This window comes from Lichenostomus cassidix, chromosome 2, assembly GCF_008360975.1.
Source record: "Lichenostomus cassidix isolate B80296 chromosome 2, HeHo_3.0, whole genome shotgun sequence".
NCBI classification, from domain to species: Eukaryota; Metazoa; Chordata; class Aves; order Passeriformes; family Meliphagidae; genus Lichenostomus; species Lichenostomus cassidix.
In genome coordinates this window covers 81,717,906-81,740,719 of record NC_139482.1, presented here as the reverse complement: position 1 = coordinate 81,740,719, position 22,814 = coordinate 81,717,906, and the positions used below count along the sequence as shown (strand labels likewise).

The 22,814-nt window shown below is 37.4% G+C and overlaps 1 protein-coding gene across 1 annotated transcript in view; it reads right to left on the bottom strand.

The window, feature by feature from the left end:
* Positions 1 to 3,272: 3,272 nt before the first annotated feature.
* NSUN2 (NOP2/Sun RNA methyltransferase 2) overlaps positions 3,273 to 22,814 on the bottom strand; it is a 20,024-nt gene continuing 482 nt past the window's right edge. Inside the window, exons 3-19 of the mRNA XM_085052172.1 lie at positions 22,662 to 22,766; positions 22,447 to 22,552; positions 21,750 to 21,821; positions 19,094 to 19,178; positions 18,100 to 18,292; positions 17,643 to 17,717; positions 16,413 to 16,543; positions 13,313 to 13,386; positions 10,212 to 10,342; positions 9,538 to 9,634; positions 8,244 to 8,419; positions 7,644 to 7,736; positions 7,120 to 7,255; positions 5,848 to 5,928; positions 5,477 to 5,615; positions 4,497 to 4,536; positions 3,273 to 3,842 (exon numbers count right to left, since the gene is read on the bottom strand). Of these exons, the coding sequence (XP_084908298.1) occupies positions 3,437 to 3,842; positions 4,497 to 4,536; positions 5,477 to 5,615; positions 5,848 to 5,928; positions 7,120 to 7,255; positions 7,644 to 7,736; positions 8,244 to 8,419; positions 9,538 to 9,634; positions 10,212 to 10,342; positions 13,313 to 13,386; positions 16,413 to 16,543; positions 17,643 to 17,717; positions 18,100 to 18,292; positions 19,094 to 19,178; positions 21,750 to 21,821; positions 22,447 to 22,552; positions 22,662 to 22,766 (2,140 nt within the window). The 3' untranslated portion in view covers positions 3,273 to 3,436. The remainder of the gene's footprint in view (positions 3,843 to 4,496; positions 4,537 to 5,476; positions 5,616 to 5,847; positions 5,929 to 7,119; positions 7,256 to 7,643; positions 7,737 to 8,243; positions 8,420 to 9,537; positions 9,635 to 10,211; positions 10,343 to 13,312; positions 13,387 to 16,412; positions 16,544 to 17,642; positions 17,718 to 18,099; positions 18,293 to 19,093; positions 19,179 to 21,749; positions 21,822 to 22,446; positions 22,553 to 22,661; positions 22,767 to 22,814) is intronic.

The following is a 22,814-nucleotide window of genomic DNA, read 5'->3' as shown; positions in this document are numbered from 1 at the left end:
AGTCCCGTGCTGGTGTGGGACACACGTGCCAAGTGACCTTGCCGCGCTCCAGCTGCAAAGCCCGGCGGCAAAGGCATGCGGGCACGCCGGCCAACTTTATTGGGACATTTGTTGGGAATAACAGAACTGCTGTTGTGTCCTCGCTGCTTCGCTGGGGTTGTTTACAAGGCTTGTCCTGGGCAGGGGGCAGGGAGAGAGCGTGCCGAGTTCAGCTCCGGCAGCAGTGCAGCATCAGCACGCTGCCGATTGTTTTCCAGGGTGGAGTTTTCCAACTAGAAGAAAGAAATGCTCTGATTTTCTTTCACTGCAGCTTCAAAAAGGGGTTGTTACATGAGGTGAATTGCTCTTTTACTATTAAATCTAAATTTGAAATTCATGGGCAAGAATTTTTCAAGGGGTCTGTATACTTAGAGAAGCCTCATTGACTTTTAACAGGATTTAGACCTTTAAGAAAAAGAATAAATCACCCCAGCAGCACTAGGCTATGGTACATTAATTTTGCTACAAACTGAATTTCCAAAAGTAACAAATGACTAATATCAGGTAAATGTTGAAGAAAAGCATCCCATGTGGTGTGCTCCCTTTGTTCCCTCCTTAGCTTACTCAGCTTTTCAGTCAACAGATTTTAAGGATCCAGCAGTTATTACTGAGGACTTCCTTAAGTAGCATATTATCAGACTATTCATTTACTTGCATTAATTTTTTTCTGTTTTCCCCTCTATCACACATAAAACCCTCTGCCATCAGTGCAAACATCTACAGTCCTGTCCTTCTAAAAACCAGCAATCACACAACATTTAATAGGGACTGCTTACAAGGACAGGCTTCGTAATTTGTGTTCTAACTTAACGTGATTGCTTATCACTTTTCTTCTGTCTTCCTTTCAAATTATTTGTGGCAACCACCTGGGCAGAGGTTCAGCCACCTGAGCATCAGAGCCACAGTAGCAGAGAGCTCAGGAGAGACAGACAAACAGACTGCACCCATTTCATCAGGCTCCCAGCATGGGAAACTGGCAGACTGCTTTCAGCCACTACCTACACAATTTTGGGAATCTTCCTTTCTGGCTATCAAGGCAAGAGCAACTGGGACACAGCAACTGGTGTAAAGAAACTTGCAGTATTAAATAAAACCAAAACCAATAAATCTGCAATCTCTGGTTTTGCTTGGAAATACAGAGTGAAACTGCTGAACAATACAAGAAAATTAGACTCCTAGTTTCTTAGTTGAAATCTCCCATTTGCACTTGACAGGAAAAAAATACACCTACAAAAAGCCAAGAGCAAAGCAAAATTTCATAGATAACACACGAAAACAGGACTACTGAGAGGATTTGAATTGATGGGCTCTTATTCTATTACAAGTCTAAGTTATACCCAATTTCAGTCAGTTTATGATCCAAGAACCTACTTTTCTTTAGCTCCCAGATAAAAGCTTCCTACTCTCATTTTGGTCTGCCAGTTGTAAGCTCTGTCAAAAAAAAACTAATCAGGACTGTTCATTTTCTATAGTTTGCTTTCTGCTGATTTAATTGTCTGGATTGTCTATACCAGCAAGTATTCTTCTCAGCTTAACCCATCAAACTTGAATCCTTAGCAGTCTCTGGCAGAAAGGAAGCTGAAGCTGCCGCTCTGAAACATCACTAGATACAGTTACAGCAGGCATAATTCAAAACAAATTTTAGTTTCTTCACATAGGTTTTAATACTTGACCTTTTGATAATTTATGGAGATCATCAGAGCATAAAGATCAGATGAATTCAAATCATCCTCGGGGCTGAGTGCTGCAGACTACAATGACGACCTATAAGTGATACTGGTCCTTTCCACCCTTCTTCCATTTCAAATGCCCAATATGCCAGAATAAATGCAAAGATACGAAAACCAATGTTAAGTGTCATGCTTGAAGTTTCAAGTTGAAAAATCTCTTTCCTCATACACTTTAGGAACTCAGAATTATACTTTGCATACATCTCCATTCAAAAGAAAATTCTGCTGTGCAGCTCTTCAGCCTAAGGAGCTGCCAAAACAATCTGTCCCATCACAGCTCTCGATTCAAAGAACAAACTGAAACCTTAGCAAAATACAAGGGCAAGAACTGATTTTTTATTAACCTATTTTATGGACTCTCAAGAGGAAAATGAATCCTGTCAATGGTTCCTCACTGCATGAGACTAATATCTCATCAGAGGACATGGCATTATTTCACTTTTATGTCTGTCCCTCAAGAATTCTCCCTTTGATGAAGTAGTTCAAGGGCAGACATCAAAAAGTCTGCTGTAGCAAGGCACAGCAAATGGATCCAAGCCACGTAAGAGTTCATCAATAAAAACACAAAATGGTAAAATTCTGCTTGACAAGTGTAACAAATATTTGCATCACTATGGTCCTAGAGGAGGACAACACCTTGTACTGCTGGTCACTTTCCTTTCAGACCAACTTGACAAAAGTACAGGGTACTGCTGAAACTAAGCCACAAAGGATGGAATTTGTAAGTTTCTGAGGTAGCCAACTTTTTTTTTAAAGTCAGATTAAATAAATTACCCTTTTAGACCTAAATAACCTTTTAGACATCTACTCTACAACAACATATATACCACCATGTTTTTTTAGCTATTATTTCAGCCATAAACAAGTTATCTTGCAAAAATTAGAGATGACTCCTACTTGAAGAACTTACAGAGGAACAGATGATGACCACAGCAGATTTGAGTGATGGTCACAGATTCTTCCCAGGCACATTTCAAGACAGGAGTTTGAGGGACACTCAGCACACCTGAAGATCTAGTTAACAATATTTAGTAGCTGGGTCTGTCAAGCAATTAATAACTCTGAAGAAGAACCTCAGACATCAGTCTCTGGTAAAATAAATTCTGCATTATTTTCCAGGATGCTGTACATAGTTTTCTTTTGAATAACCATTAACCAGGTTGTCAGTCAGATATCACGTATGCACATTTGTATGGATACTCACACTGATACTTGTATCCTTTAAAGAACCTGCAGTTATGAATAGTAATCAAACTGGGTGGTAGGTGGGGTAAACAATCATAGGAGGAAAAAAATGTTTTTAGAATCTATGTGCTTTGAATAGAACCCCAGGCTTTTCCTCTGAAGGAATTTCTGACCAGTTACATGTGCAGTGCATTTGTGCATACCATTGTTCCATTTAAAATATGGGCTTTAGATTTCACCGGTGCCTAGTCTGTTGCCAGCAATAGACACACAAATCACCAATAAAAGGGAGTTAAAAATGGTAAAAAGAAGACACACTTGAAGAGAAATCTCTTTATAGCTTTCATTCAAAATATAAAATAGGTGAAACTTTAAAAGAGGAACATCCCATTCCAACCAAAATTTTAAAATACAGTTTCATGCTAAGAGCAAAAGTCTGGATGTGAGCCTCATGGAAGCTGCCACGCAATACAGAAAGAAACCTAATCTTTCACATTTCTCACATCTGTCTCTTTGCTTTCCTGGCTTACATGAGTGTTGGCATTTTTACTGGATTGATCTAAATCTTCAATTTTATTTTCTATTTCCATAGCACTGCTTTCCACGGGACTCTGGGAAGATTCTTCACCTATTTTTGCTTCCATTTTTGGGACTAAATCCTGTTCTTTGTCTTCTACATCCATTCCTTCCTCTGTTTGTGCCAGTCTGTGTTGAACTTCTTCCTCAGTTTTGTTTTCCAATTCCTCCTCTTTCCTCTTTGCTTTAAACACTTCAACTCCCATCATCCTCAGGTAATGAAGTCTCTCATTCTTGGGCACAAAGGCACGGAGTGACGTCTTCCCTTGCCAACCACACAGCACTATTGGACACTGAAGATCATGAGGTTTTCTACCAACAAGCAATTCAGTTGTTAATTATGAGGAAGTTCATTTTCAAAACTTCATTTTATAGTCATACACCAATTCAATTCTAACACTGAATGCATTTTGTAACTATTCACAGACGAAAGCACATTGTCCTTACTTCAACATCTACATACATACCTGCTTGTCTACAAGCAAGCAAGCCAAAAAACCAAAAACTCAGTATTATTAAATTTCTGCAACAAGCAAAATGATTTTCTGGCTCTGGTTTCAAAACTAATACAAGGAACAGCAAGATGAAAGTTTACATTTAAAAAGTTCTCAAGAGTTTTGTCCACAAAAGTTACTTTGTCCACAAAAAGGAACAATAAAAAGTAACTTCTTCCATTCCAAATGCTGGACTTCACAGGGAAACAAACAAATAAATGGACCATATGCAGTCAACTGTGGATCTCTGGCACAACTACCAGCTCTCCTTTATAAAGCTAAATCCTACACTGTTGTAAGAATTCACAGACAAGAGAGTTTCCTTCCTTCCCTGTCATATTCTCTGTAACCTATTTGGCTTTATTGCTTCCCTCACCGCATATCTATGCCTCTGCTTCTGCTTTTGCTTAGTGAAAATAAATTCTTGCCCAGGTCTTAAAAGTGCATAATGGAAAGGAACACATCTACTTACTCGGGGTCTGGGTCATACTTCAGAACGATACTTCCCATTGCTACATGGAAGGGGGAACAAAAACAAAACAGATGTTTTACTTGGTACATTGATATAATGATTGTAATCTGAAAATGCTCAAGAAAACAAGTTTTTAAACAACCACAGAGCATGACATTGTTAGCAGTTATCTGCATCAGGACACTGAACTATAGACAATACCAGATGTTACTCTCTTTTTTCTCCAACAGAAGTATTTATATAGTTACAGAACCAATTGCCAACTCTGCCTCCTCCCAAATCCCAAACAAACAAATTAAAATACAAAACCCACACAGTGGATTAATTTACTCAGTGAATCTAGCAAGGAATTTCTACTTAATCAAAATGAACTTAAGAGTATGCTAGCCCAAACTTTAGAACATTTTTTCCTTCCAATTTTCTCTCATCAAATGCATAAGTACAAGGACCAGCAATGAGTTGGAAATAAAACAATAGCAAAAGGCTGAAAACCAATTTTCATTTCTTGAAGCATCCAGTGTAGAGGAAATGAAAGTTTAACGCAAGTAGACATTGCTCCTCATATTTAAGAAAATCAAATCGGAGTAACTATATTTGATATATAAGGTCATGACAAGCAATTGCAGATGACAAACAAACAGTTCCAGCTGGAGCACTAACAGGCAGAAAAATCAGAAGCGTATATAAAATCTTTGTTCATCAGATATTCTAAATGCTGCCTAACAGCACTGCTTTGCAGAAGTCCTAAGTTTGGCAACTCTTCTGCTCTCTGAAGTTCCAAAACCTTAAAGGCTGCAATCAGAAAGGACTACAATTTCTAGCAGCACACTGTCTTTCAGTAATGCTTACTTACCTAAGAACTGTATTTAAAATAACTTTAGTCAAAATTTTTAGCAAACACAGTTTGTGTTACAGGATTTTTATAGTCTTCTGTGTAATGTATAAAAATAATTTTGTGACAGCAAAATTAGCAGGCTTACCCATGTCTTTGACTTTCTTCTGTGTTTCACTGCTAAATTTACTTAAGAATGGATTTTCCTGGGTTAGCAGAATTTTGACATCTTCTATGCAGACATTTATAATCCTTGCATGAATGAATGGGTACAGAGTATAAATTCCCTGTTTAATAAATAAACACAATTATTTCAAAATTCAACCACTACTTTCTGAAGGAAAAATGTTAAAAACAGTATGCACTTCATCTAATACCAGAAAGCAATTTCCATATTTTAATCCATAATTTACTGAAAATGTAAATTATCATTAATCTGACAATGTTGATGCCAGCTGTCCTATAGGCTCTTGAGGAAACCAAAGTATCTCCTTTGAAAACACAATGCTATGCAATTACCTCTTGTGCTAATCTGAATGCACATCCAAACTGCTCCCCATCACTGTTGCGAGACCAGACTTTTATCCCTGTGTTAATAACCTGCAAACAGAAAAGCCAGTAAGTACTCAATAGGGAGTATAAATTCTGAATCACCACTCTGAACTTGTTTTTTCTCAACTCTTCGACTAAAAGTTCATTTGCACTGGGCACTGAATTAATGGGAAAATTCACCCAATGGAAAAAGGAATTCCCACTGCTGGCGCTCTCTCAACATAAAATGCCTTTTACTCCTTTCCAGTTGAAAACTGAACACTGTGAGGAAGTGGCAATCTTAAAATGAGGGCAACAAACTATTAATATCTAATTTTAATTTTAGTTTGAGTAAGAATTTTCTGTGTGATTCTGGGAAAGCCAATGAAGGACAGGAATCCAAAAATGTACAAATGATTAATATTCTGACACTCTATCCTTTGTGGTGCTCAAAGTCTCACTACCTAATATAATGCACCAATTTATAAAATTTTGACAATTATGTAGCCACTTCCTGCATGGGGAATAATTATTTATCCATCTTAAAGATCTGTTGCAAAGATGTACTGAATATCTTCAAAAATTTTCAAGATTTGACTGGACACGGCCCCAGAATGTATCTGATCTAGCTTTGAAGTCAGCTCTGTTTGATGTAGGAAGGAAGCTAGACTAGATGACCTCATTCCAACCTAAATTACACAATGACTTTTGAGACAAATCTTTAGCATTTGTAAAGCATTTTCCAAAGGAATCATTAAAAAAAAATCCCTCTAATTTACGAAAACTACTTATTATCTCACTATCATTCACTCTAATGAACTAAAAATGTTTAGTTGTTAAAATTACTTTGAAACAATGTAATACAGCCAGTAAATAATTCAGCTGAACTTATCTCTTCAGTAGTCTTTCAAAACTTTTAATACTTCTATAATTAAGGGGCTCATAAATACAACAGCATCAACTTAAACTTTTAAAATTACCTGAAGACTACATAAAAATGCTGGCACACACACAGCAGTTAGATATTCCCTCTCTCTACTTTTAAGTTCTCTTTCATCCACCAGAAATGTACTGATTTTCATCTCAGAGACTGTTATTTATCTCTCAGAGTCAATTTTTCATCTCTAACACAGGAGGGACAGAGAAGAAAACATTAATGCAGACTTAAAAAAAAAAAAGCCTCTCAGAGGGCTTATCCTCTATGTAAACAGTACACTTGGCAAGTTCAAGGAGATATCCACTGATGCTTATGAACCATACCTTCATCTTCTCACTATTGTTCAGAAGCACATTCCTTAGCTCCTTAGAAACCATGTACAGCTGCCTCTTTTTTCCTTCTTGGGTTCGAGTCAGTAAATTCATCTTGGGAAATGATGGGTCCAATGCGTAAAACTTCCTGTGGCCATAATACTTGTTTTGATTAACTGAGCAATAAAATCACATACTCAAAATGCATGGGTTAGCCCATTTCCTCCAGCTATCTCTGCAAACACTTAGCACTTTGGCTTCAGAACACAAAGATTAGACTTTCTAAGATGCATGACATCAGAAAGAACAAGCTGTTGCAGACACTGAGACACATTGGAAAATTTCCAGTGGAAACTCTAGTGGCTATTTTCATTTAAGTAAGTAGGTGTGGAGGAGAGGAGGCCCTGGCAAAAGTCAGGCAAAAACCTTTATGCAAGACCAACGAGACCCATCTTTTAGAGTGAACCGAACTTGAACTACTAATATCCCTGAACTAAAAGGAATCTTACTGCAAAAACAAACATTTTTTTTCTTACTGGATAGGAAGGAACAATGGATCATCTTCAGGGAGAAACACAAAAGGGTCTTCTTTAAAACCAAACAATTTCATTTTTTTAGATGGTGGTGGTCTAAAAAGAAAACATTGCACTGTCAATTTCACGAAAAGTACGTGCTTTAAAATCATTATATTCAGTTCTTTCAGTCAACACTTGGCTTATAGTAACAACAGTATGCCAAACAGAATACTGGCATTTTCTTGTGCTTCACTAACACTACACACATTTTAATTTGTTAAAATAAGGAAGTGAAGTAGTGCTTTGACACAGAACTCACAAAAACAAGTAAACAGAGATTTCTGACAGTATGATTGTGAAGACAATACAGATCTTCCAAACATCAACTTCTGAAAAGATTTTTACTTAACAAAGAAAGTACTAACAGACTTTACAAATGATAATAAGAAAACTGGTTATTTTCCAAACTTGCTGAAAGACAGATAAGACAGAAAACATGGAAATGCAAGACAACTGAATGAATTAATTAATTTTTCTTGATCGACTAACTAACGAAAGAACTACAGAATACTCAGCAATTACAAAGCTGTCACAGGAGAAATACTTAGATGTGGTCCTTACCCGCATACTCCTTCCTTTTTGCTCTGCTTAGTGTCTGAATTCTGTAATTCTTGCATTTTCTTAGACTCTTCATTTTCAGCGAGTGCTGGTTCTTCAATAATACAGTCAGAACCATTACCTGAATTAGCTGCTGTCACTTCAGTATCTCCTGTTCTTTGTGGTAATTTCTGATGAACCTATTTAAAATTACAGTATTTTCAAAAAAGCAGAAGCAGTATCCAACTTGTAACAGAAGGCACCTATGTTCTCTCTTTGTACGTGCTTAATTCTTGTCAATTTGTATGCAAGTGCTTAAACAGATCCATTCAGGGAGTTAATCTGATTACTAGATCAAGACACCACTATAAATTGCATTTACCTCTAGTACTGACCTGGACAGTTTCATACCAACTGTCCAAGAGAGCTGTTTTTATACCATCTACAAAATCATGTTCAAGCACTCAGAGAAGACTATTTTAAAACAGGATCTGCTGTTTTCCTTGTCACACTCAAAGTGACACATGCATCCTGCTGCTGCACACCTTCTGTAAGAGTGCTACGATGTTCAACTTAGAACAGCATAAACTATTTGGAGGGTGTTCGCTTCTGAATAAATGCTTCTTCCATACTGCCACCTACATTTTAGTCATAAGTTGTTCTAATGAAGCAAATCAAATGAACATTAACACCAGAAGGGATTCAAACAAGAAGTTTTTCTCACAAGCATGACAATCTAAGAGATCAAATAAATCACATCAACTTAAAATCCTGTTGACAGGATTTTAAAGACAATTGACAACAAATGGATTAAAGTCAGACGGCTGAAGCTGCTGCTCCAAACAGTTTTACATCCATTCCCTGTGCTGCTGATCTGCTAATCTGCTAGTGAATCACTCCTGAGCAACCAGCCACAGAGTAAGATAAACTGAAATCGGAATCAGCTTATAACACAGCAGAAAAAAACCTTTACCAGGGGGACCACAAATAGATGAAGCAAGTGACAGCTTTAGCCATCCAATATAATCTGCTTCTCTAATTCTTTCAAAGCCTTAATTTTAGGGTCAAGATTTATCTTGTTATCTTACTATAATATTTAAATCCCATTTCTTCTTTTTTTTTTCCTATTTTAAAAGTTGTCATGGTTTTTTTCCAAGTACTTAATGGATTTAGGAATTTATTTTTAATTGACACACTGAACTATAACTGAAGGGCAGATACAGAACAGTTGTAGTATGTTTTTTATTATGTGCAAACTTAAAAAAAATCCTGAAACATTATTAGTAATTACCATTTTAGATAATTTAAAAGAAGTTACCTTAGGCTGACGTTTATTCCACGGCATTGGAGACTTTTTTATTAACACAGCCACAAAGAAACCGCCTGTGTTCTGGTGATGTGGCAATATCCTAAGACTAGAGAGAAAAGAAAAAAAAAATGTTGCAGCACATTCAGAGCTGCATTCGGACTCTCACAAAACACTAGAAGGATGACATTTATATTTACTTTCAGGATAAGGTAAGTATTCCCATTAGGATTGTGCAGATTTAATTTATCAAACTAGAAACAGGATCTAAAATAGAGCATTCTGGCAGAATTACTTGCATCAACGCAACACGCTCACTTCACTGTTAACGTCGGAGCTTTAATGACTCATTTCTAAACAATATTTTTAGAATAGCTATGGAAAGCCTTTCATAGCAAACAAGTCACACTGTTAAAATGTTGAAGTTTTACATACTTTTTCAGTAATTTTGGCTGTTTATCTCTTTTGGGTGCACAGAATTTGACCTTTTCGTGTGAGTACTTATTCCTCTTACACAACTTGCAGTAATTTCTCCTGATTCATTGGAATTTAAATATGGTGCACTGCCATTACATATGAAGCAATGAAAATAAACCTACACACTCCTAATCTGACCTAATTATAATTTGACCACAACCATGTATGTTACATCAAATCCTCGTAAGACCTACTCCAGGAAAACTTACCAGCGTTCTAGATTCATTGCCTTTAGCTTCTCTTCATCTTTTGGTGGAAACATAGTAGGACGTATTTGTGTTTGTCTGTTTGAAGGCACATCTTTCCACTCCTCAAACCACTGTCCATCTTTCAGCATCACCTTCAAAGGGGTAAATATAAATACAGGGAAGAATATAGGTTCTTTTTAAGTTTTATTAAAATACTTGCAAACCAAGGTTCAGACATCAAAAAGGGAAGTTATTTTCTGGTATAGAAGGTTAAGTTCTTTAAAGTGTATTGTTTCTTTCTGCATTGTAGGTATGCACTTCAAAGTAGGAGAGTCTTGCCAGCTGCAGCTCTTTGCTCCACTTCATATGCTTCAAAAAGCATGCAGTCACAGTGCAGACTGGTGCTGAATCAACTGCAAAGATCTCTGGTAACGTGCTAACACATGTGAACCACCAAAATCCAGTGGAAGGACAGTGATGAAATATATTAGAAGATCAGTGAGCCATCAGATTTAGGATACACTACTCCTTGTTTTTCCATGAGACTGGCTGTGAAACACTCTGCTACAGGCAGCTTCCAAGCAGTACACAAAGGAAAAGAGCTACTGCAGTCTAGTAAAGATCAGACCTGAGGAATCCAAATTTCACTACATAAGAAATATGCAAGAGTGCAACACAACAGCTTGGTAGGCAGAAAGCTGCATGACACAGACATATACAGGTTACTGACAGAGATGCTTTCCTGGAGAGTTGCTGAAGAATCATATCCCTGTGAATTTTCTAGAGTCTGTACCTTTATTCAGAACTCAGAACAGATCTATAGATCCACTCTAAGACACTGTGTAGACATAACATCACCTCAGGCTGGCTAAGGGTCAAAGCTTTTGATAGACTCTTAAGATACAAGCAGAAGGTTAGGGCCACAACTCATAGGAAGGCATTCTGAATGCTCTTCAAGAAAGGACACTGAAGTGAAAAAATAAGCCAGGGAAAATTTGACTGCAGAGCTCTAGATGCCTGGTTTTGGACTGGATGTTAAAGCTGTAAGAAAGGCACCAGCTGGGGATACACAGGGCAACTGCATAAAATTAATGACTGAAATGAAGACCCATTTTTGTTGTTAAGGCAATAAAATGAAGTTGCAGCGATGGTGACTTCAGGGCTGGCAAGTATGATGAAGTGGTTTCATACATCTAACTGTGATTGTCTTGAAAGTTTAATTAAGTGTTCTACTGGAAACTGAAATGTAACATTTATGTAGATTACAGTTTCACTACCAACTTTGGAACACAGATTTCAGTATCATGAAGTCTGGCACTTCTCAGACACTGATCAGATCACACCTTGTGCCTTTCCACATCTCCTGAAATAGAAATTACTGTACTTACAGAATTAGTATTTCAAGTCAAAATATGCTCCATTTCATAGTGCTAGATGGAGTACAGACTGTATTTCTGAACTGCTCTCCTTTGGAAGTCACGACTCAAGCTTGAGAAAAACCAACAACAGGAGTGATAAATAACCAAAGTCTAAACAAATCTGTAACTATTTTGGATTTACCAGAAAAACTGCCTACAGCCCTGAGCTGTTCAGTTTTGGCTTACCAGCCTAACTGGTAGGCTGGTGTGACTGGTAGAATGACAGAGCACCAAAGAACATGCTGAACTCTTCTCTATTGCATGTTTTACTGATCACCTGTTAGGGCAGAATGAAGAGTAAAAGTGTTGCAGAAGCAGATGACCAATCTAGACTTTAAAAGGTGTTTTCCTTCAAGATCAAAATAATTAATTGGTGTTCACTCATCTGGCTAAAGGAGGGAGTACTGAATGCCATTTCCAAGCACCAAGTGTCCCTTGAACAAAACCTTATTTCTGTTTTTGCTGTTTCCAGGGATTTCCAGTCAACTGATGCTCAGGAATATTCAATGTAATCAGTCACAGAGCTCCCAGAAAGCAAATGTTGCACCAGGGAACCAAACACTACACCAAGTGAAAACAGCACCAAAGCAAGCAAATATATCCACAATGACATGCTAGTCAGTGAGGCATGAAAAAAAAAACGCAGCAGCAGCAAATAAGGGCTGAAGAAAGTCTCAGACTAGTTTTTAAAAGACCTGTTAGGGAGATTTATATTTCAGCTGCAAACAGAGAAATAGATGCTACAGAGAATATAATATACCCTTGGTGATCTTATATAAATATATATATAGCAGCTTTATAGAGTACCAAAAGAAGGTAAAATTAAAATCATGAAGCCACAATTATGCATTTTACATTTATTCTTCAGGTACAAGCATTCAGTGTAAACTTTTGGAACTGTAAGAAGAAACAAATTAACAAGTTTCTAAGCTGAATTTCCAGTAGCAGAACATAAACAAATCTTTATCCCATGCATCTTGTTCATTAGCCTGCACAGGCATAAATCTGCCTGACATTGCAAGAGACTAGTGAGATGGTAAGACAGAACCACCAATGGCATTGAAAAGGCACACACTCTTAACTAAAATTTAATCAGAGTTTATTTCCCTACTACCAGGTTGGCCTTCTACTCTTCTTGACTTTACTCTTAACAAGAAACTGAAGCACCTTTGAGTTTTTAAAAAGGCCCCTCCCTATCAGTTTGTTTCCAGAACTGAAATAATTTAAGGCCTGGAACAAAATACAGGATTCCACTAATACTCTAGGATTAGTCACATCACTGCAGGTTTTACAGCTTATTTGCAGAAACAGTTTCACAGCTTTTACTTCCAAATTATTCAAATGGACCAGCTGAAGAACTGCAGAATCTAACACTCACAGACTCTGAAGACGGTGATGGAAGGGTAACATTAAAAGTGGCTGAAATTATGTTGCCACCTAGAGGCCACATACACACAACAGAAAACAGAATTATACCAAGGAAGTATAGCACACAGAAGAAAGAAACCTAGAGGTAGAGGAGAGCAGATGAGGAGACAAGAACTTACTGTCACAAAGACTTTCAGCTTAGCTCTCTCCCCTAAACATCAAATCACTGCCATTAATCCAGCTCAACCTCATGTTGTGCAGTGTCACGCTTCACAATTTCCCTAATTTAACACTCTACCACAGACCAAGAACTTCACAAAAATATCAGTTAAATACCTTCCATTTTGTAATTCCTGGCATCCTCTTCAAACCTGGTAACTCGGAAGAGACATCAGCAAGTTCTAAGGCACCTGAAATCCCAAGAATATAATATTTTTGAACACAGAATTTAAGATTTGTGTTGCTAATTAACTTCTATAAAAACAGCATTCCTTCAAGTTTTAAGACCATTTTAAGAATAATACTTTTTAAAACTTTCAAGAAATAAAATGCTATACAACTACTACCATGTAAATGAACAAAGAAGGTTCTTGTTATCTTCTTGTTACCTTAACAATAACTACAAATTAACCAAAATATAACAGATATTTTTTGTAGGCGCTGCAGAGTAAAACTCTACAACCTGCATCATTAAACACCAGTGTTCTAAGCAATGGAATCACTGAAGTTTTTATTCTTATTTACTTAGTATTTGCATTTACTACATTGATTAAATATATTTTAGGAAATAACTTCTAGTATAACTAAGCCTTCTGAAATGCCTACTTTATTCTAATCTCAAGGACTTACAATCTCAATGTATTCCAGTGAGAAAGAAAAGAGAATTTGTTATTTTTTAAAATGGAAAGGAAAATTTCAAAGTGTTTAACAGAAAGCTAAGTACTATCAAACTAACAGGACAAAAGACTATCTGCCTAAAATGTGTCAAATTACTACAAGAAATATTAACAGAGTATAGCTTCATCTACTAAATAAAAGTTTCAAGCTGTCTGAAGGAGAGAAAGAATGATATAAAAATTTACTGTTTAAATAGGTGATCTCCCTAGAGAAGAAAAACTTTTAGCATTGCTTTTCTCTGATTCTGAATACTTAAGTTATTTACACAATCAGGCTTTTCCTCATGTTGTACACAATTTATCAACCTGTTCTACATAATCATTTACTCTTAGACTGACGGCTTAAGCAAGACTTTTAAATAAATGAAAAAGAGATACATGAATTCATACACAAATTCAAAAATGACGTATCAAATGTGATTGCACTTGATGTTTTGTATCCATCCTTTGAATACTCTTGCCTCCGTACAGCATGACTTCAGCTGATGTCTCAAGACTACATCAGACTGATCAGGCACTATTTCCAACAGTTTCTACATGGTACAAAAAGTTCTCCCTACTCCTTCAGCCCTAAGGAGAAAGCAATCTCTCATGTGCTCCACAAGCAGCAACCTAACATTGTGCTAGAAAGTACCAACAAACCTTCTGGACTGACCTGAACTAATTCATGAGGTACAATGCCCCTTGCAGACCACTGTACTATCTCTTTACTACCACCTTCTTTAGCTACGCCTGCGTTCCAGTTCCAAGGATAACATTCACTTGCTGATATACATCATAGCCTCCAAGTATGGCTCAAAATACCTCTACTGGACAGAGAGCAGATCTGAATGTCACAGCCAATCAAGAACCTTCCTTCAAAGTACTGAACTTGTCCCAGCTGGTGCAACTGCTGGCCTCCACACCCTACCACTTTTGTGCTCCTATCCAAATTAGTCCTTAATGCTTTCCAATCTTTTCCTTGTTAAAATTAATGCTGGCTTACTGTGGCCTTCAATAAGCCAAGCATACTGTAATTTACTGGAAACATGTCTATGCCTATGAAAGAAGCTACCTTTAAGTAAAAATGCCCTTTCACAGAATCACAGAATAAGCTGAATTGGAAGGGACCCACCAAGATCACCGGGTCCAACTCTGGGCCTGTGCAGGACACCCCACGAGTCACACCATGCACCTGAGTGCATTGTCCAAATACTTCTTGAACTCTGAGAACACTTCTCTGGGGCCTGTTACAGTGCTCCACCACCCTCAGGGTGAAGAACCTTTTTCTAATATCCAACCTAACCCTCCCCTGACACAACTTCAGGCCACTCCCTTGGGTTCTGTCACTGCTCACCACAGAGAAGAGATCAGTGTATGCCTTTCCTCTTCCCCTCACAATGAAGTTGTAACTGCAGTGAGGTTTCCCCTCAGACTCCTCTCCTCCAGGCTGACCAAGAGACCTCAGCCACTCCTCATCAGGTTTTTCCTGCAGTGCCTTTATTATCTTTGCCCTCGTTTGGATGCTCTCCAATAGTTTAACACCTTTCTTACAATGCAGTGACCAAAACTGCAGACAGCACTTGAGGTGAGGCAGCCCCAGTGCAGAGCAGAGCTGGAAACTGAATAGTCAGTTCCTAATTAACCTGCAAGCACTTTAGCTAAAGTCCTTTCTCTGAGACAATGAAATTTCATGCATAATTTGGGGCCAGAACAGTTACTGGCAGAAAGCAAACATTACACAAAACATCTACCAACTTCCAGAAAAAGTGCAGCTCCAGGAGCAATACAGCTGCTTCTGCTCTGTAAAAGGCTCAACTTAAAAAGTCTGTGTAACTTTTTACGCCAAATCCAATTAGATGTTTTCAAGTATCAGGTTATTGATTGAGAAAAAACAATATACACCAGCTACTAAATGGGCTACTAAACCCTACTATCACAAAGTGATGCAGTGCAGCTCCCCAGCTCATCTCCATTTTTCCACCTCTGGTTACCTCAGCCTTCATATGCAAGTAAAAATGCAAAAAAACCCCTGAGTTTAAACACATTAAAATTCCAAGCACGTAAAAATGTGGACCAAAGGATACTAAAGGTATCAGTGACTCCCACCTACAGCTGTACAATAACCTTGCTCTAACTGTTTAACTACACTCTAGGCTTTTTACTCTTACAGTGCACAGCAGAAATGTTCCACACTGAGTTTTCCAAAGGAATTAGGAATGTCAGACATGGACTCCAACCAGTGAAAGCAGTTAGCAGGAGTCAGATAACAGAGACTGTGCCACTGGTCTGTAAAATTGTATTATTAACACAACTCTTCACATTTTATATTCACAGCTGATTCACATCCATTTAAGAAGAATGCTCATAGCAACTTGCCCCATCAAGTATATTAATGAAATTCTACTGGTACCAAAACATTTCTGCAGTTTTGCAAACTAGGAGTGTATTACCCACACTAAGCTTATCACTAGTACAACCATACACATATCCTTTTTTGGGCTGAGGGGAAAAAAAAAAAAGGAGAGAAAAAACCAATCTATTCAAGCTCACATTCTCACCTTGACTCTTTTCCAGCAGAGATGCAATCACAGCTTCATTTTCTATGGGATTCAAGGAACATGTGGAATACACCATTCTCCCGCCTTCTGCCAGCTGCTCAACACCACGGGTTGCAATCCTCAACTGCAATCTAACAGAACACTCTTGGTCTAGCCAGCTATCATTCAGGAACCCAACAGAACCTTTACTGCAGACACAAAACTGTCCATGGACTAAACCAGCACTTGGGGAGCTCTACAGCTGCCAGCAGTACACAAATTATAGCCAGTGTTAAACTAAGTCAGCTTGGTGCAGTCTGTACCGCTGACACACAATGACACCTATTACATTAAAACAGCAATTAGGTCAAGCATTAACACTAATGCAGGATAACTTTTAACATAACATTCTCTATTTTGTTCTTTCTAATGGCCCATAAATTTTATTAAAAATACTCAACACTAGAAAAATAACACCCAAAACACGACTCTTCTCAGAAATCCACAGTTAAAATGAGGAGTATGACTATTACAAATATTATGGACAATGTATCTTAGCTAGCAGTGGCCTTCTGAGAAAGGCATCACTGAGCTGGACCACAAGCTTAGACCCTACCTGTGTACTTACAACTAAAATGAAACCTGCAATAATGAATGAGTTTCCAAGAAGCCATAGGTCAGCTGAGTCACATTAATCAATGGCATCCCCAGCTTGTTAAAAATACACAGCAAAATGTTTTAAGTTTTTTCATCTCATTTCAATCACTACATTTTACCATGTGCCTGCACTAGGCTAAGTACTCATTCACCACTGGTTTACATAAATCCATCTCAGGTAACTGAAACCATTTATGTAGGATCTCTAGTATCCTAAAGACTTTAAAATATCACTATTAAATTTTACAACTTGCTGTATTTTAAAACAGTATTTTATGTGCCTAAATGCTATGAATCCCAACCAAGTGATTTGTTCTGTTTTATTAGCTACCCTGTCTAAATCAATTCAATGAACATTAAAATGTCAGATATTTGTACGAATTCAAGCAATTTAGATTTACATGCTCCACTTCTCACATCTGAAACCCTACACTTCCTCTGAATAGCAAATAAGCTCTTGGTTTGAGAGAAAAGTGACTCTTCTTAGTCTCTGCTTTGTCATATATTAACATGTGAATGCATGCAGATGTTGAAGATATAGAAAAGGGAGAGAAAAATTAAAGAAGTACAGATGTGTGTAATAAGCATTGTTACCCATGAAGCTGCAAACTGTTTTGTGTTGTCCACTTCTTCCACACATCAATGTTTTTTCTCATGGTTCCATCTCCGCTGCAACAAAAGTTGAACAATATGTATTGTGTGTGAAACTCATTCCATATCTAAGTCATTTACAGCAGCACAAAAATAACAGCCTCTCTCCCTTATAACTAGTTCTCCTACACTGTTCTGTATTGCTTCCTTGCTGTATTTCAGTATGTTGAATATAAGGTAAAAATTTAAAGCCCTTCAACCAATCAAATTTAAGGACCACTTGGAATGAAAAAATTCACCTTGATCCTGTATCCCCACATTTAAGACAGCTAAAGGCATTCAGAAGTTACTATAAATCCTAACTCACTAAGCTACTCAAAAGGCACAATTCATTAACAAAAAACTTAGCATTGCACTTAAAGCAGTAAAATCCATGTATTCAAGTTTACATGCAAAGTACCTGCAAGGGACGTCACATAAAATCCTGTCATAGAGGAGGATCTCTTTTCTTCCATCAACATCTATTTGTAGGTTAGGAATGCTGGAGGCATCATGGTTCACCACCATGATGCAGGGACTGTTTAATCTCTTAGCCTGATGAACCAGCAAATAGCAGCGCTTGTTGTCGACATCATTGGCAATTACAAAACCCTCTGGGAACATAAAATAGTGGGGAAATGCTTTACTATTCAACAGCTAAATAATTTTACATCGTTTATTACCTGATCTTCAAAAGTTCTGTAAATCTTTCACTAGAAATTTTTACTTAAAAGACCGCTTATGAATAGAGAAGCCCTTACTGAGCATAAAGCAACTTAAAGTATGTTGAAGGTTAACTCATGTGTCATAGTCTCAAGAGATTTAGCTGCCATCCAGTGGCAGTAAGACACAGCCAAGGGACCTTCAACTTTCCAGAGTACAGACCCATGAAACAAAAAAAAACCTCCACCAAAGACAATCTCTACATCAGCAAATTTTCAGTAGAATGCAGAAAGGATCCACACTCTCTACAACTTTACAGTTTCAATGGGCAGTATTTTCTGTGAGCATCTCACCAAAAATAAAGACTCTGAAGCTTACAAAAGCAATAAATATCACAACTGCTTTAAGTCTAAAGCAGCTTAATCCAGTGTTTGCAGGATACCATGAAACCACAGAGGCTCATGGGCCATCATCAACTAAGTAAACCGGATTTATATACATAAATTAAGCTCTAATCACATTCACTGTAGTCTGAACTGTAAAGATACATATAACTCATCTCTCTTTTTCAAGCAAAGGAACCCTGTGAAGTTTCAAATCAAAGGTGGGATATCTTTCATCTCATAACAACCACTTTTGGAATTAAATATCTAGTTAAATGCAGTCACTTACCTGTGACATCAAAAATAATTTACTACAAGAAAAAGCAGAAATTCCAAATCACAAAAGTTTTTAGAATTTTCCAGACTTACTGGGAAAAGGAACATTCATGTCTGCATGCAACATTTCAATGAGCTGTGCAGTCTTAGATCCAGGTGCAGCACACATATCTAGAATCTACAAATGTAAGAAAGTTAAAAAAGTCCTGCCTTGTACTTTTTAAGTACTTGATAAATTTACTGTGTTCTTGTTTAAATTAAGTAATTTTGAACATGCAGGATTATGACTGTTCTGAACACCAAAAAATGAAGTACAATCCTGTTCTTTGTATGCTTTACTTGCGAGAGTCGAAAATATAAAAAGGACTTTAGTTTGCAGAGAACAAAAACATCAGCTGAAATAAAATTTGAAAGAGGAACCTCAATACAGATACGGAGATATGATCCTTTTATCAGTTCACAAGCAATTCCAACTGAAGTTAACCAGAACTTTACATATACACACATACACATTAAAGTTACATTCAAGAGCTAGTAGTACTTTTCTTTAAACTGGTAGTAAATTAATCAAAGACAGTTGTTTATATAGATTTTATAAGAATTAATTGCTCTCCCTCCCCACACATTTACATTTCAATGCAAAAATCAGGACAGTACACATCTCCTATTTCTTCATCTTGGAAGAAGCATTTGGGAAGTGTTTGAACTGCCCTGAGGCAGCTGAACAGAAGAACAGAGACACCAACACCTAAACTACTGTATTTCTCCCTCCTGGTTCATCACCAGCTTGGCTTGTGAGTCATTGGTAAAGTCACTTTCACAGCAAACTAATTGACATCTCACACTGTTCTCTTACGCAAGGAAGCTCAGAGACTTTCCTCTTGCCTAGCTACAGATTTTCAGGAACATATGTCTATCTCCTGGACCTTTGGCTCCAGTAAAAATCTGCTGAAATCCTGCAACAGCAAGAAGGATGGGAATGATCTGCTCAGATCCTCGTGCAAGCTTCTGGCAGGAACAAGATTAAACCAGAAGACACCCCCTAGAGAAACACAGAGAGCTACAGAGAGCATGTGCTGTCATGCAGCAGTGTAAACATATCATGAAACACACTCTGCAAGACAGCATCAGACCTGTTTAAAGTAAGAAGCTGTGGTGCTACTGGTTTCAACTTTGGCAGATAACGCAAAAGATAATTAAGAATATACAAGGCTAAACATGCTCTATAACTGTCCAGAAAACTGATGGTGAGGGAAAACTAAATTGTGAAAAATAGATTAAAAATGAACATAGCTACAGCGAGATTTGACAATCATTAATTTGATCCTTGTGGAAGATGGACTCAGCGTGTTAGATGTGACATGCAGAAAATGCTGGATAAGCATGAAAAGTAACCTGCAATTCTGGTCCTAACAAGCAGCTCATATGCTAAGGCACTAAGGACCATAAAGGTACTAAATGATGAGTCATGGCATCCTTACATCATTAAACATTTACTGTTTTGGCACAAGAGAGATAAAGAAGCTGTTCTTAGTCTGATTTATGAACAAATTTGTGAGATCTTACATGCATTTCTGGAAAATGCTGAACTACCCAAATGAAACATTCAGTGTAAAACCTGAAGACTGCTAACTTAGCATACACAATGTAAGGTATGAGCAAAAATATTCCCACAATTTGTGTTTTACATTAAGGGAAAACATGTTCACCACCTGTTCAATTCCAGACAAAAATCAATATACACCTGTGACACATCAGGACTGAGTCTTCCAACTTACTATTCACTTAAAAGAGATGAGAAGACCTTGCCTCACATAAAGCAGCCATAGCTGTCATACACTGGGTTGGGGTGAAAGTAGCAGAAAAAAAGGCGAAAACTTACATAATCTGAGTAACATTAATGTAAAAACAAGTATGTACAAACTGGTCTTTAAAACATATGCCAGAAGTTCAACAAACATAACATTTCAAGATACAGCATGAAAATTTAAGAAAGAAAAACACAATGTGGCTGCCTGAGATTGCAAGGCAACTAGCTCATTAATTTAACAGACTAAGAGAGTAAGGCTGCCTGACAGATTTGGTCTGCAAAAAGCAGAGAATATGAAAACATTACAAAAGTCAAAACAGAAAGTTTGCTACCAGATATCCTCATTCCTATGACATGCCATAAGAAAATATCATGAGCATTCCTTACATACTCCAGTTAAAGTTAGCATCCCATAGTGTTCAGCCACCACCACCAGCATGTTTCAGCTCTCCCAAAATATTCTGTCTAACACATTTATAGAGTAGAAGTTTTCAGCTTCTTCAAAAAGCATAGAGGAGTGAAATCTACCTGGTAGAAAACGTTATCACTTGCATCTTGAAAACTACATCTGTTCACAGTGTGATAGAGAGAGGAAGTTAAAAACAGTCATCTTACTTTTAAAAGCAGGTAGGAACAAGAATACATAACTCAGATGCAGCTAAACATATTTACACTTTGAAAATAGGACTATGCAACTACTTAAAACCTATATGTTTTTTTGCAGGGTATTACATACAGCTGAAAAAGCAGATGTTCCCCCTGATAATGTGTTTGTGATATGAACATCAGCTGAGTGTTGCTGCTGATGTGCAGAAAGCATAAAACACAACAGCACAAAATAGAATTGTGTATCAAACTTGATACTGATGTTGTGATTTGTAGTTTAATTGAGCTGATCTCAGGGAAAAAACGTCAATGCACATTATATTTTAGACTTACCTTATGATGAGGACTAACATCAAGCAGCAGAGGTGGGATCATACTAACAGCCTCCTGACGACTGATATTTCCCTTGAAAGGAAAAAAGATTAAATTTCTTTTTCATGCATCAAAGAATGCATTTCTTTAGCAATAAAACTTTTATATCACTATATAGTAAAATAACTAGTGCATTCAGAAATGCACTACTATAAATTTAGGATTACATTTTGTTAGAATTTAACAAAAAAAAAAAATCACACAGTATTTCAGTATTTCACCCAACTGTAATTTTTAACACTTGCATATTTACACCAATTGTATTAATTCTGTAGTTTCTGCTCAAAAGAGAGGAAAAATGGCTCCAATCAAGTAACAAATATCTGTCATTTAAGCCCTGTCATACACATGCATGCACTTTTTATCAGATTTCAACAGTTGATTTCTAACAGCAACTGATCATTTTAAAGGGACTCATTTTAGCATCCCCAAACAGCAAAAAAAAATGCAATTAGTTTAGGAAAAATATTTGTGACTGCAGTTATGTGCCAGAATCATGGGATGCATCGCTGCCAACTGCAACACAAAATCCAGATTCTTTTGAATATCTACTCAACTTCTGAGAAAAAAGGTACAGTCTCCATTTTTCATGACGTATTTCAACAAAGCATTGCTCAGAATATAAAAGAAAAACAATCAAGATGTATCCAAAACTTACACATTCTGTCTCGCTAACCAGAAACTGATGAAACTTCTCTAGCAGCGGGGACTTGCGTAAGATTTTTCTACTCAAGTTGGTGTGCCAGGCTAACTCTTCAGGATACCTTGGGGAAAAGAAACAGCAAAAGGGCAGAGGCAGAAGAAAGAGACAAGTGACCCAGGCTGGATGCTGGGAACATGCAGTATGCTTCATCTCGCTTCCAGATCACTCACCAGCTCAGCGACTGCGGCATCTCGACTTTTTGGCCATCCACCTCCAGGTCCTGCAGCTCTCGGAAGTACTTTTCCTTCAGGCAGTGAAGAATCTCTTTGGCGTGGCTGCGTGCGAGAGACACCCGGAGGAACACCGGATGGAGAATCACAGAA